The 14,561-nt window shown below is 51.2% G+C and overlaps 1 protein-coding gene across 1 annotated transcript; it reads right to left on the reverse strand.

The window, feature by feature from the left end:
• Positions 1-662: 662 nt before the first annotated feature.
• On the reverse strand, positions 663-7,438 carry TENT5B (terminal nucleotidyltransferase 5B). Its single transcript, XM_082614448.1, has 2 exons — positions 6,957-7,438; positions 663-2,542 (listed from the first exon to the last, which is right to left on the reverse strand). The coding sequence occupies exons 1-2, from the start codon at positions 7,218-7,220 to the stop codon at positions 1,520-1,522; spliced, it is 1,287 nt and encodes a 428-aa protein (XP_082470574.1). The 5' UTR covers positions 7,221-7,438; the 3' UTR covers positions 663-1,519.
• Positions 7,439-14,561: the final 7,123 nt, after the last annotated feature.

Below are 14,561 nucleotides of genomic sequence, written 5' to 3' on the forward strand. Positions count from 1 at the left end.
ATCTGGCACTCACTCCCAGACAGCCAGGCATGGCCCCAGATGCGTTTGGAAAGGAGAGTCCCTGCCCCTCTAGGGGACCTGCTTAGAGCAAGCCAGAGTATGTCCATCAGCAGTAGGGGGTGAGAGAGGAAGCTGGAGGATTGAGGGAGCCTTTCCCAGCAAGGAGGCCAAGCCTCGGCTCTGGCTCTGAGGGCCCTAGAAGCCCCCTAGTCCTAGCTGCCACCACTAGGGGGTGGGTCTCCAGTCCAGAATCACCCTGCTTGTTCTCCACCTGCTTCCTGGGAAGGGTTAGGGAAGGGTGAGCAGGGCTGGGGTCAAGCAGCCCTGAGCACTGGAGTGTGAGGCCAGGTCCAGGGTCATTAGGACTCCAGGTAGGAAACACTGAAATATTTGCTCTTTAGCAAGAGACTTGCTGAGGTGATGTCCAGGGGCAAGTCACACCTATGTGGACAGGGGCTCCTAGGACAGTTGCCAAGCTGGGCTGGTGTTGGGGGAAGGAGGAGCATTCCCCAGCTACAGCCCAGGACTCAGACCCTGCCCTCCAAATGTCCCCTCCCATAATACAAGCCAGACTCAGGCTGGGGGAAGCAGCCACAGATCCCACAGACTGTGGAAGGTCCTTCTCCCAGGAGAAAGCATGGTACTAGGTTCAGTGTAGACAATCTTTATTGGTAGGTGTTAAGAGTGCTAAATAGTAGCAAATACAGAGGGATGGGAAGGGAAGTGGGGCGTGGCTCTCCTCCCCCATGTAAGGACCCTGTAACCAGGCCAGTGGGGTGGGAGCACTTGACTGTGGCTACTTTGGACCCAGCACCCTCTGGAGAACAAGCTCCCAGGCAGGAGGACTCCTCAGCACATGGGGGAAGGGAGCTGTACCCCGGCAGGGGCATGGGCTGTGTCCCACCCCAGGCTGCTTAGTTCCTGTCCACCGCACACCTCAACCGACAGCTTGGGGTAGGGGTGTTAGGGGACTGAGCTAAACCTATCCCTTTCCAAACCTAGGTATCTGCCTCATGCTTCAGTTTCCCTCCTCCTAGTTAGTGGCCCAGCCCGACCCAAAGTGACAGTTCCCATAACATACCATATTTTAGCCACTGTGTGGGCTGCAGGCCCTCGGAGGCTGCTGGTTTCACTGCGGGCTGGCCCGACCCAAAAAAGACCCCTTCTAGGCCACAGAAATCAACCTGAGATAGGCATTGAAGCTACCATCCCAAACATTCTTTGTCTCCTGAAGGCAATTGACCCCCAAGACGAATTTCCCCTGCACCCCACAATCATGCTGGTCCAAAAGTGTAGTGCAAATAACCAAAAGGTCCATTTACCAAGAATCTAAGCTTGGCCTTCAGCCCACAGGGGCTTCACTCGGGGGAGGAGTCTGGTCTGTTCAGTTTAAGGCCCAACCCTGCAGCAGTGCTGGGCTACCTGGCACAGGCTGCCTGTCTCTGGTCATGTTCTCCAGGCACTTCTGGAGGCCCCACTCCATCTGCAGAGGCCTAGTCCTTGCTGGCCAGGGTCTGAGTCAGTTACAAGGCAGCCAGGTGGGATAGGAGGCATGGGCCCGGGACAGCAGAGGCTGCACGGGGGTCACGTAGTAACTGACAGTGGCGGGCACGACCCCGTCAGGGACTGCGGAGCGCCAGGCCAGGCAGGCCGCGGCCGCCGGGCCCTGCTCGGCCAGCGCCTGGAGCGCCAGCGTGGCGATGAGGGCCAGCGTCTGGCGGCGCTCGTGGCTCATGAGGCACACTGTGCTCTCGTTGACCACCCGGTGCAGCGTCACCAGGCAGGCGTAGCGGCGCGCCGAGTCGGCCCCGCCGAAGTGGGCCTCGAGGTAGCGCTCCAGCATGCGCTGCTGCTCCGCCAGGTCCGGGAAGTCGATGAAGAAGCGGGAGCACATGTAGCGCTGCAGGGCGCTCACGTCGGTGCTGGGCCGCGGCCGTAAGCCCCGCACCAGCAGGTGGCAGTACTTGAGGAGGCCGCCCCCTCGGATCTCTTCGGGACTGCGTGTGGCAATGACGCGGTGCCGCAGGTGGTCCAGGGCCTCGGCGAAGTCCCCGTACAGGCTCTCGCCTGTCACTGTGGGGTGGAAGGCCTCGGACATGGGCGTGGAGGAGCACTGGCTGAAGAGCAGCAGGGAGTCCAGGAGGATCTGGAAGGAGTCTACGCTAAACTCGAATTGGCGCCTGACCGAATCCACGAACTTGAGCTCCACGTTCTTACCGCTCTTGTTGGACAACGAGATGAGGCTCCAGCGGTCCGTGTCTGTGCACACTTTCACCAGCTTCTGCACGTAAGCCTCCTTGAGTGTCAGGGGTGTGATCTTGGCCCGGCTCACGCCGGCCGGCAGGAAGTCCAGCAGGCAGGCCAGCACCACCTCTTTGGTCAGCTGGAAAGACGCCTCACTGCGCAGGTCCACGCGGAACACCAGGTCCAGGTCCTTGTAGCCCAGGCCACTCTCGGGGTGCAGCACGTGGCTGGCGGCCGAGCCGTGCAGCCGCACACCGTGCACACGCAGCCCCTGCTCCTCCAGGCTGCTGCGGACAACCTGCAGAGGGGATGGCAGGAGGGACAGGTATCAGCAACCTGGGCCCCTGGGGCCCGCTGTGGGCTTCCATGTAATAATCACAGTGACATCAACCACTGTTGACCACTTATCAGCTGTTGTGCCTTTGGAAAATCATTTAATTCTCTAAGCCTAAGCCTCTATTTCCTAATCTAGAGAGTGACCCGTTTGGAGGAATGACTCAGCAATAATGAAAGCACATACGTGCATAGAAGTTACTAAATGCCAGGTCCTGATCTAAGCACTTTATACATTAGGATATAAACTCACGTAAATCTTACAGTGACTCTATGAGGTGGGTATTATTACTCCCACTCTACAGATGGGGAAATGGAAGCACAGAGGGGCCAAGTAACCTGCCCAAAGTCACACAGCTGGTGAATGCAGAGCTGGGAATTAAACTCAGAGTTCATGTCTTAACCAGTATGCAATCCCACCTCTCTAAAACTTCAAGTAAAACACTTCGTTTTGTGCCAGACATGATGCAAACTGCTCAAATGTGTTGGGAATGTAACTGGCCGTTTACATGCATTACTACATTAATGCTCACAATAATCCTGTTTGAGTATTATTACTCCAATTTACAGATGGGGGACCTGAGGCACAGAGAGGTCATGTCCAAAGTCAGAGAGTAGTCGGGCTGAGACTAGAACCCAGGACAGCTGGATTCTCAAGTCCATGCGTGCTCTTTTGACTATGACACATTCATTTATCTTTACAAGGACACAGAGAGGCAAATATTAGACTAATTTTACAGATGAGGAGACTGAGGCTTATAGTGGTAAAACACTTAAGGCTCAGAGAGGAAGCCATTCAGAAATGGCAGGGCTGGAAGTTGAAACCCAAACTCTTTCTGCTCTTGGGTGAGGGGATGGGTCAAAATCCCTGGACCCAGACATTCAGTTTTCTCAGCAGCCCAGAGTACTTCACACACCGAAAGTGACCAGGCAGCATTCCTACCCTGAGCGATTCTGCAACTCCGCCTTGCTGCCAAGTCAGCTCCAGACCAGGCTGCTCTACTGGCCTCCCAGGGAATTACTACAAAGAATGCACGTAAGTGCTGAGGAGGCAAGCTGCAGTGGGGCAATCTGAGGCGGGCGACTCCCTCCAGAAAGCTTCCAGGAGGAGGACCCTGACTAGGGGAAGGTATTATCATGGCTATGGTGGGGGGAAACATCTGGCCATCAGGGACCTGCGGGGCCAGGCAGCTGGGGCAGGAGAAGAGGAATTTTGGCTCGGCACCTATTGGGTGCCAGGCATTGGACCTTCTTACCAGAATCTATGGGGAATAGATCTTTAAAATCTCCAAGTTATAGATGGGGAAACTGAGGAGTGAAGTTACCTGCCCAAGATCACCCAGAGGTGATCCCGGTATGGCTGACTCCAAAGTCTATCTTCTTTCTACCACATTACCAACCCAGGGTTTGGAAGGAGCAGAGGCCAGAAAGTAGGGTTCTAATCCTCTCTCCCTTTCAAAATTTCAAAGTGAGGGCAACCCTCCAATCACTGAAGCCCAGGGCCAGAGTAGCTAGGGAGCAGGAGGGTGGGGGTTTGGGAAGCCTGGCCAGGCAGATGGGGGAGGCTGGAAGTAAGGGGCCAGTTGTTGCAGTCCAGCCTGTGGGACTTCTAACCCACACTCTGGCAGCTGGCATCTGTGCCTATGTAGGCCAAGGGGAGAACTGGGCCAAAGACTTTGTCCTAAGGACACTGGCAGACCTGCAAAGTAGACCAGCCCCCTCTCCAAGTCCCATTAGAGCTGACTGGGCCTTACTCAGTGCCAGTTCCTGCCCCCAGGCTGATGCCCACCCTAGGGCATGGCAGCTGGCCTGGTGAGTAGGTAGGAGTACCCTTGTTAAATCGCCTGTGTCAGGCCGTAGGGCCGGCCGTGTCAGCCAGCCAGCCAGCAGCTGTTGTCTCTTTCCCAGGTGTGACTACAGCCAGCTTGGCAGGCAGTCCCCAGATAGATACCGCCACACCCAAGGACTGCAGGGCAGCTTGGAGCCTCCTGAATCAGACTTTCCAGCCATGGAGGGGGCAGTGGCTGCACCTTCCTTTCTTCTGTGCCAAGGCCCTCCCCCAAACCACTCTGCTCCCAGGCTGCTGCTGAGACCTGCAGGCCCTCTAGGTGCAGCTGGAGAGATCAGAGTCTAATTCAATCCTCTGGACCCAGAGAGGGCAAAGGACTTGTTTAGGGTCACACAGCCAATAAGTGGCTGAACTTAATTAAAACCAGTCCTCCTAGAGCTATGAGCAGGGGGCCTCCTACAGGAGTGTGGTCCCTCTAGCCCAGGGGACAAGCAAGAATAGCATCTCTAACTGCCCAGATCACTGCTGTAGGAAAACCTTGTGGGGGTAGAGAGCGAGAAAGGCTCCAATTCTTGAACCATCGGACAACTCAGCACTAGTGAGAAGCCCAAAATCAACAACCAGCACCCCCCCACACAAAACCAGTACCTCCACCCCCCCGCCCCCCCCCCCCACACATCCCAATAGTTTGTGAAGCTGCCAGCTGCAGATTCCTGCCAGGAGATGGTCTTTCTTCACACCAGGTGAAGGCACCTGTTTCCTTTGGATTCTGGAAGCAGAAGGGGAGTTGGAGAGCAGTTCAATCCATCCCCATTGAACAAATAGGGACACTGGACCCAGCAAAGGGAATTGACAACTGTCCAGGCCCTGAAGCCAGATGTCCAACCTCCCAGTCCAACTCTGAAGTCACCACTTCCCCCTCCCCACCACAGCCGGCAGCTCCCTGTTTTGTGATATTTCTGACCCTAGTCTAGGATAGTAGTACATTGTACTATTATCACATTGTAGAGTCAGCTCCTATTGACCTGCAGTCTCCCCCACCTGGCTGGAAGGCAGGGAGGCTGGGTCCCAGTCACATCTATGCCCCTTGTGTCCTGAACAGGGCCTGGCACAGAGCAGACACCAGTAAAGGCAGTTTGGACCATACTGATAGGGGCAGGGACTTCCCCTCCAGGGCACTGCATGGTGCAGAGGTGAATTGCCACACTGGGTTCATGCCTGGGACAATAGTCCTAGAGACAGCATTTGGGGCCCCAAGGTTGACCTGACTGTCAAGGGGAGAAAAGCCTCAACTGGTTTCCTAATTACCCCATGACAGTGGGGCAGCCAAGAAATGCCTCAGTGAGCACCACTGATGAGTCAGCCCTGGGGAATCTGTCCCCACCCCCTCCCATTCCTTGGGAGGGAGGGCGAGGTAATCCCCCAGCAAGCACCACTCCCCCTCTGTGGAAGCTAAGGCAGAAGGAGCAGGGGGGTGGCCTGCTTCACCTGGCTTGCATGGTTCACTTCCCCAGAAAGAAAGTCAATCTGCTGGCAGGAATATGCAGGAATTGTGGCTAGATTTTCTGGTTCCTTCTATCTGCTAACACCTAGAAGTTGAGTCTTGGGAACTGGGGAAGAGGTGGGAAAACCTTGAACCTGCAGTAACCGGCTCCTGGGAAGACCCAAGATTCTCTAGGTTTGATTTTCCCCTCTAGGTAATCTTAGGCAGCTCGCTGCCCATCTTGGGGCCTCAGCTTCCCCAGCTATAAAATGCATACAATAATTACCATCTTCTGGTATTTCAGGGCATGACAGTGCCTGGGCTAACAGGTGAAAGAGCAATTTTAGGGTTGTTGAGAGTCAGGTAAAGGGAAGAGGGAGTCTGTGGAAGAGAACAGTTGCCAGAATTCTCTTCTGCTCCTCAGGAGAGAGGTGGGGCTTGGGGCCAGAGACTCGGCCCTCATTTCCAATCTTGGGGAGGGAGAGAAACACCTAAACTGGACACCTGATGTTGCCCTCCAGCATGCAGGCATCAGGTCTGGACTGGGGCTTAATCTCCTTCTGCCACAACCCTACTTGAGAGGGAGGGAGTCCTTGCTGAAATTTCTCAGCTTTCCCACCTAGCGAGGGGGCTCTTGATCCATGCGCTGTGGGACCACAGGACAGAGTCTGCTCCTAGAACCTTGAGAGAGGGAAGAGGTAGAGGGTGAGACCCGGGGATGACGATTTAGAGACGAAAAGAACTATTTTGGACTCAAGCATGTACATCTACCCACCCAGCGCTGCCTGGCATCTGTTGTCGGGGTTGTTCTTCCTCCACGGCCAGGTCCCTCCCCATTTCCCGCCCCTCTCCCAGCCAGGGCCTAGGTGAATGGTCCGAGCGGAATTGGGGCTCCTTAAGGGGCGGGGGACGGGAAAGTCAAGTGGGGAGAGAGTATGAGGTGCAGGGGGAGGAGGGTATGGACTACCATCAATGTCGTGCGATTTTGTTACGGCCCCTGTCCTTCTCTGAGCCTTGTTTTCTTAGCTTTCCAGCAAATCGAACAGACTCCGGGAGCCTCCCAGCCACGAGAGCCTCAGCCCCATATCCCCGCCCAGCGCCTCTCACCTGCACGATCTGCCGGGGCTGCACGCTCAGCGTGGGGAAGTTGCCGCGCCCATGAATGGGAATGGGTTCGCTCAGGAGCGCATCCAGCCGCTTCACCTGCGGCCAACTCAGCCCACTCAGGTGCCGTCCGAGGGAGGCCGATGCGGCCTCCGGGTCGGGGCCGCTGCCTGCCGGGGCGGCCGTAGCCACCACCGAGGCCGCAGCGGTCTCCACCTGTGCAGTCGCTCGGTCCGGGCTCTCCGCTCCGCTTTCCGAAGGCATCATTAGCCCGGCCCCGGGGCCCCGACGGCAGAAACCGGGGGGCGGTTAAGGGGAAGAGGGCAGGGAGAGCGGCTGGGCCGAGGCCAACGCGGAGGGCGCGGGGCCGGACGGCAGCGACAGCGAGGCAAACCCAGGGCACACCTCCGACGGCAAAGACCAAAACTGACCCTAAAGCTTGTGGCCTGGGGGCCCAGCCGACTCTTATAGGCCGCGGGCGACACGCCCATTGGTCCCGGCTGCTGTCACACAGCGGGAACCGCCCCGCCTCTCGACGCTCCTACCATTGGTCAGCAGAGCTTTGCACGTGAGTCACTGGTCACCAGGAAGATTCCGATTGGCTGGAAGGCACGCCCCTGCCCCGCCCACCTTCTCCGGCAGAATTCCCTCCTTTGGTCCTTAAAGAACTTCTGTTCTCCGTGATTGGCCCGGGCAGAAGGCAGGGCCTGGATTTAAAGGGACTGCGCCCTCCAGGGGCAGACGTGAGGGAAGTGACCTGTGGAGTTTGTAGTGGAGTCGGACCACTAAGATCCCCCCCACCCCCGCTGGAAGGAATTTCGAAATCACCCGGCCTGGTGCTGGTCATACGCTATTTTCAGAAGCCCAGAGAGATTGTGCCACTTTTTCAGCTCCACACAGTGCTCCTCCTGCTCTCTGGCAATCTTCCAGAGTTGAGAAGAGGTAACAAACTTGTATACTGTGGTAGATACTTTTTTTTTTTAATGTGACTTTATTTGGAAATAGCGTCTTTAAAAAAATTTTAATTTATTTATTTTTGGCTGCGTAGGTCTTCGTTGCGGTGCGCGGTCTTCTCATTGCAGTGGCTTCAGTAGTTGTGGCTCGCGGGGTCTAGAGCGCAGGCTCAGTAGTTGTGGCGCACGGGCTTAGTTGCCCCGCGACGTGTGGGATCTTTCCGGACCAGGGCTCGAACCCATGTCTCCTGCACTGGCAGGCGGATTCTTAACCACTGCGGCACCAGGGAAGCATAATACTTTTTAAATGTACTCTCTTGAGTACATCACTGCCTGGCCAGCGTTAATGTTTTGGTCTAGGGGTGAGGAAACCTGCTCAGAGAAGGGGCCTGACTCTCAAGGTCACACAGTAGGTGAGACGGGGCCCTGGTGCTGAATCTGCGCTATAGAATCTGTGGGCGCATGCTCTTTCCACTACACTTGAGCAGACCCAGGGCCTTCACGGGGCTGGAGGTTGGAGGGAAGCTGGAACTGGGGTATTGGTCTTCTGGCAGGAGCTTCCTGGGCAGCTGGTGGAAGTCTTTCCTGCCAGCCTCTTACCTTTCTTAGGTCCTGTGTGACCTTGGGCAAGTCACTAAACCTCTCTAAGCCAGTTTCCTCATCTGCTCCAGAGAAGGAGCTCAATAAATTTTTTTTAAAAATTTGATTTGGGCTTCCCTGGTGGCGCAGTGGTTGAGAGTCCGCCTGCCGATGCAGGGGACATGGGTTCATGCCCCGGTCCGGGAGGATCCCACATGCCGCGGAGCGGCTGGGCCTGTGAGCCATGGCCGCTGAGCCTGCGCGTCCAGAGCCTATGCTCCGCAACGGGAGAGGCCACAACAGTGAGAGGCCCATGTACCGCAAAAAAAAAAAAAAAAAAAATATATATATATATATAAAATTTGATTTGATTATTTATAGTTGGCAAAACATTTTCATATGTTCTATTGAAATAATACGTTTACGTGTTTTTCTCTTGCACTTTACAGAGCCTAGTGGGATGAGGCTTATTATTGTTACTTTTAATCTTTTTTTCTTATTTTAAATATATGTGCTTGTGGCAAAATTTTAGAAATTGAGTCTGATTCATCTCTGCAATATTCTCTTTTAAATTAAACATCATTCTTCTATCAATTAATTAAATATCATTCTCCTAACACCCTCATTCCATAAGGTAGGCTGGGCAAGGAGCAATGTGTCCAATGAACAGACAGAGAAACCAAAACCTAGAAATGGTAAACTATATTCCAAGGTCACCAGGTTGTCTCAGACAGACCTAGGACTAGATCCCAGGAGCCTGACTCTCAGACTAGAGCAGCTGCTTCCTCTGTCTGGAGGCCAGCCCAAGCAAGATCCTGCCCTTGTCCCCTCCCTCCTTCCCTCCATCTTATCTGGGGTCAGGGACTTCCTCTGGCCCCCAGGGTGGGGACCTGCTGTTTGCTCCACTGCTTGGCTTTGTGACTTCGGGCAAGTCTCTTGCACTGTCCTCAGCGCAGTTGCTTGCTATTTTGTTTTACCTCCTCTTGAAAGATAAGAAATAGATAAAAATATACTTCAACCAAACCCAGAGTCTCCAAACCCTTGACCTATCACTTCCATGCCCCAGCAGAGGAAGGAAAAGAAAGGAAACTAACATTTACTGGATAACCTACTATGTACCAGATACTTTATATATGTGATCTCTAATTCCTAAAAATACATCTCAAGAAGTGGCATCATTATCCTCAACTTACAGATGAAGAACCTAAGGTTTAGAGAGGTCAAGCGACATGCCTAAGGTCATACAACTACTAATTGGCAGTGTGAGACTTGAACCCAGGTCTCCTGACTCCAGAGCCCTAATTCCCTCCTCTTCTTAAAAGAGTTGGCACAGATCACAGAGTCATGCTTGGCATAACCCTGGATGAATGGACCCACAAGATCCATTCATTTATTTATTCATCAACCAACACAGATATACTAAGCACCTACTGTGTACCAGGGGCTGGGCTAGGCCCTGGGATATGATAGGCAAGGTCCCTGCCCTTCTCGAACTGACATTCAAGTGTAGTAAGACAATAGTCAAGTAAGTAAATAAATAAGACATTTTGAATAGTGCTAAAAAGAAAATAAAACAGGGACTTCCCTAGTGGTCCAGTGTGTAAGACTGTGCCCTCCCAATGCAGGGGGCCTGGGTTTGATCCCTGGTTGGGGAGCTAGATCCTGCATGCATGCCACAACTAAGAGTTCACGTGCCACAACTAAAGATCCTGCATGCCGCAACTAAGACCTGGCACAGCCTAAATAAATAAATAAATAAATAAATAAATAAATAAATAATTTTTAAAAACAGGGAAATGGAAGAGAGAGCAGCCACAGGTGTATGTGAATGTGAAAAAATATATAGCAAGAGAGGGGAAGAGAACTAGAGAGATCAATATACATCATTAGATGGTGTAATCATGGAAGTCCTCCCTAAGGAGGGGACATTTCCATTGTGTCTGCTGGATTCACTTCTGCCCTATCTCCCCATGCTTGTCCCTGGACAGCCAGAGCAGCAGAGAAGGTGTCAAGCTACATATTCCTAGAACTCTGAAGGCTTTAGCTGAGAGGCCCTTTGGCAATCATTTTGTTTACTCTCTTCCCACTTTGTAGATGGGGAAACTGGGGTCCAGAAAGCAGAAGGGATTTACCCCAAGGAGACTGGCTAGGGCTGGAACTACACAGGGGCAGCGCCTTGTAGTGTGGGCTGGTGCTGTGCCCACCCCATACACTTGAATTAAGTTCTCTAAGGAAGGAAACTTAGAGATCTCTTTTCCTCTCCCCTTCCTTCTGCCTGGGCTAGGAAGAGCAATTAGTAAATTCATGCACTGTGAATCACCCTTCTGTTGACACTTCTATTTCCAAAGCTAATTGGTCCAATGTTTGACCAATCACAGGACCTGAACTTTAGTGTTGGAGGCGGGTGTGACTTGGGGATGTAGGAAGAGGAGAGAGAAGACAAGAGCAGGGGTAAACTCATAGGGTTTTTCAGTTTCACCAAGACCAACTTTTAATTGTTCCAATGAATGGAGGGGATAATGACAGCTGAAGTACATCCTGAAGAGTCCAACTGGCTTTCAAATTTTATATATGAGCCTTTTCCCCCCTGTACAAATTTCCCATCTTAATTCTGACTCCAGCTGATTTTAAAAGGGAACTTACTCTGTATAATAATTGACTCATAAGTGACACACTTAACCTATCTGGGCCTCAGTTTCCTATTCTGTAAAATGGGAGTCAGGCTCTTCCATTCACACCTTCTATGATTTAAGGTGGTGGGAAAGGAGAAGAGGTCCCAGGAGAGTCTTGGTCCCTACATTGGCCCCTCAGCTCTGGAACCCGAGGCAGGAGCATCCTGGGATCAGCCCACATTACTGAGTGCATTGTTCCTAGACCCACACCAGGCACTTTCCACGCAGTTTCTCATTCAATTTTCAGAACATAATCTTTTGACATAGGAGTCATCTTTCACTTTGCACGAGAGAAAACTGAGGCTCAGAGAAACTAATTAATTTGAGCATGAGTTGGCGAGTGGCACTTCATATCCAGGTCTGGCTGAATCCCATGCCCTACCCAGGGTCCTGCCCCTGAGGATGACTTGGTTTGTTCAGTTACACACAGATAATCCTCCCCTATGGAGAACACCCATTCCCTCCTCCCATGGTTCTTGTCCTCCACCCTGCCTCAGTCCCTCATGGCCAAGGTGATTTCCTAGACTTTGTCATTACCAACAATTATGCCCCTACCCTGAGTATTTTCAATATCAAGTATCCCATCCTTCGGACACCACCTCCTGTCTCTTCTGCTCACTCCCTCTAGAACCCTGACTCCATCAGTTCCAGATCTACCAGGACTTCAATCCACTGATCTTCCCACCTTTTCCCCTACTGTTCCTCGCCTCCCTCATGTCCTGACTTTCCTCCTTAACCAGCTTAGATTCTGTGGACCATAATTATAATTACTTCCTTGCATACGCCCTCAACCCCCTTGCTCTTTTCTTGTTAAGTTGCTCTCGCCTGACAAAACCACACCCTGGTTAATCCAACTCTGCACTTGCACCCACACAGTTGGCAGAAGCTTGAGGAAGACACACAGCCCTGCTGACTGGTCTCACTTTAATGTCACACCCACCCTCCTCCAGGGGACCCTTTGCACTGTCTCGAGATCCTACCATATGACCCAGTCCTGTCACTCTCCCGTGGTCCTATAGACAATTTCTTACCTTCTCCTCTCCCCTCAATCCTGGACAGCTCTTCCCCCAACCCTCCCTCAGCTCTTGACCTCGCTTCCTACCTCACTGAGAAGATAGAAGTGATCAAAAGAGAATTTCTGCAGACTCTCAACACCTCCTCTACCCAATCCCTGGGTCTGTGCCTCACTTTTACCCTCCCTCCTGCTACCTTGGATGAACCCCATTTGCTCCTCTCTGTGCTTCCCTTCCACTCATACACCGGATCTCCTGCCTCTCACCTGCTCAAGGACTTCGCTTGGGCCATTTCCCCCTCTCTACTGGTTCATTCCAATCAGTGTTGAGACATAATTTTTTGCATCTCAGAAAAAAACACAACAAAACCAAGAAACCTCTCTTGACCTCACATCTGCATCCCCTCTACCCCATTTCTCTATATAGATCTTCCTTGACTTACAGTGGGGTTACATCCTGATAAACCCATGGTAAGCTGAAAATATCCTAAATTGAAAATGCATTTAATACATGTAACCTACTGTTAACTAGGTTTAGCCTAGCCTACCTTAAACGTGCTCAGTACACTAACATTAGCCTGAAGTTGGGCAAAATCACTTAACACAAAGCCTATTTTATAATTAAATGTTGATTATCTCATCTAATTTATTGAATACTGTATTGAAAGTGAAAGACAGAATGGGTGTAAATGTATCGGTTGTTTCCCCTTGATGCGATGTGGTCATATGGTTCAATGGGAGCTGCAGCTCACTGCACAGCATCACGAGAGAGTATCAGACCCAATATCGCTAGCCCAGGAGAAGATTACAATTCAAAATTCAAAGTACATTTTCTACTGAATGAGTATCGCTTCTGCACCATTGTGAAGTCGAAAAATTGTAAGTAGAACCATTTTAAGTTGAACCACCATAAGTTGGGCCCCATCTGTATAGAAGAACTCTTTGAAAATGTTCATATTTGCTGCCTTCGCTTGTTCTCTTCTTGCTTGAACACACTTTAATAAGGCTTTTGTCCCCACCGCTAGACCAAGACTGCTTTTTGTCGAGGTCACCTGTGACCTTCATGTTGCTTAATCCAATTCTCAAGGGGTTTTGGCCCCACCGTGCAGCTTGCAGGATCTTAGTTCCTCCACCAGGGATTGGACCTGGGCCACAGCAGTGAAAGTGCCCAGTCTTAACCACTGAACCGCCAGGGAACTCTCCATCACATTTTTTTTGGAAATAGGTTTACTGAGATAAAATTTAGCTAATGAATTATATGGGTGAAGTATATGATGGCTAACGTATACTTCACCCATATGAAGTGTACAATTCAGTGGTGCTTGGTATACTGACAGAGCTGTTCAACCAGCACCATAATCAATTTTAGAACATTTTCGTCACCCTCCAAAGAAACCCTGTGCCCTTTAGCAGTCACTCCCCATTTTCCCCCAACCCCTTCAACTCACAGGCAACCACTAATCTACTTTCTGCCTCTGTATAGATTACCCTATTCTGGGCATTTCATATAAATGGAATCATACAATATGTGGTCTCTTGTGACTGGTTTCTTTTACTTAGCATAATGTTTTCAAGGTTCACTTATGTTATAGCATATATTAGTATTTCACTTTTTCTTTATTGATAAATAATATGCCATGGATATATGGATATACCACATTTTATTTATCCACTCATCAACTGATGGACATTTGAGTTGTTTCTACTTTTGGCTATTATGAATACTGCTATGAATATTCATGTACAAGTTTTTTTTAAACTTTTTTTTTCTTTTTAAAGAGCAGTTTTAAATTCACAGCAAAATTGAGAGGAAGGTACAGAGATTTCCTGTATAGACTCTGCCCCCACATATGCATAGTCTCCTCTGTTATCAACAAAATCCCACCAGAATGGTACATTTGTTACAACTGATGAACTTACATTCACACATCATCATCATTCAAAGTTTACATGAGGGTCCACTCTTGGTATTGTACACATACAATTTCTTGTGTGGACATGTGTTTTCATTTCTCTTGGGTAAATATCTAGAAGTGGAATTACTGGTCATAGGTAATAAGGTAACTTTATGTTTACCCATTTGAGGAACTGCCAGACTGGTTTCCAGAGCAGCTGCACCATTTTACATTTCTCACCAGTGGTGTATAAGGGTTACAATTTCTCCATATCCTTGTCAACACTTGTTATTATATGTCTTTTTTTTTTTTTTTTTTTTTTTTTGCGGTACGCGGGCCTCTCACTGTTGTGGCCTCTCCCGTTGCGGAGCACAGGCTCCGGACGCGCAGGCTCAGCGGCCATGACTCACGGGCCCAGCTGCTCCGTGGCATGTGGGATCTTCCCGGACCGGGGCACGAACCCGTGTCCCCTGCATCGGCAGGTGGACTCTCAGCCA

This window comes from Mesoplodon mirus (genome assembly GCF_964341445.2).
Source record: "Mesoplodon mirus genome assembly, chromosome: 3".
Classification (NCBI taxonomy): Eukaryota; Metazoa; Chordata; class Mammalia; order Artiodactyla; family Ziphiidae; genus Mesoplodon; species Mesoplodon mirus.

Coding starts and splice junctions, on each gene's coding strand:
- TENT5B (XM_082614448.1), bottom strand. CDS start 7,220: ATGATGCCTTCGGAAAGCGGAGCGGAGAGCCCGGACCGAGCGACTGCA. Junction 2,543..6,956: donor AGCCCCGGCAGATCGTGCAG/GTGAGAGGCGCT, acceptor TCCCCTCTGCAG/GTTGTCCGCAGCAGCCTGGA.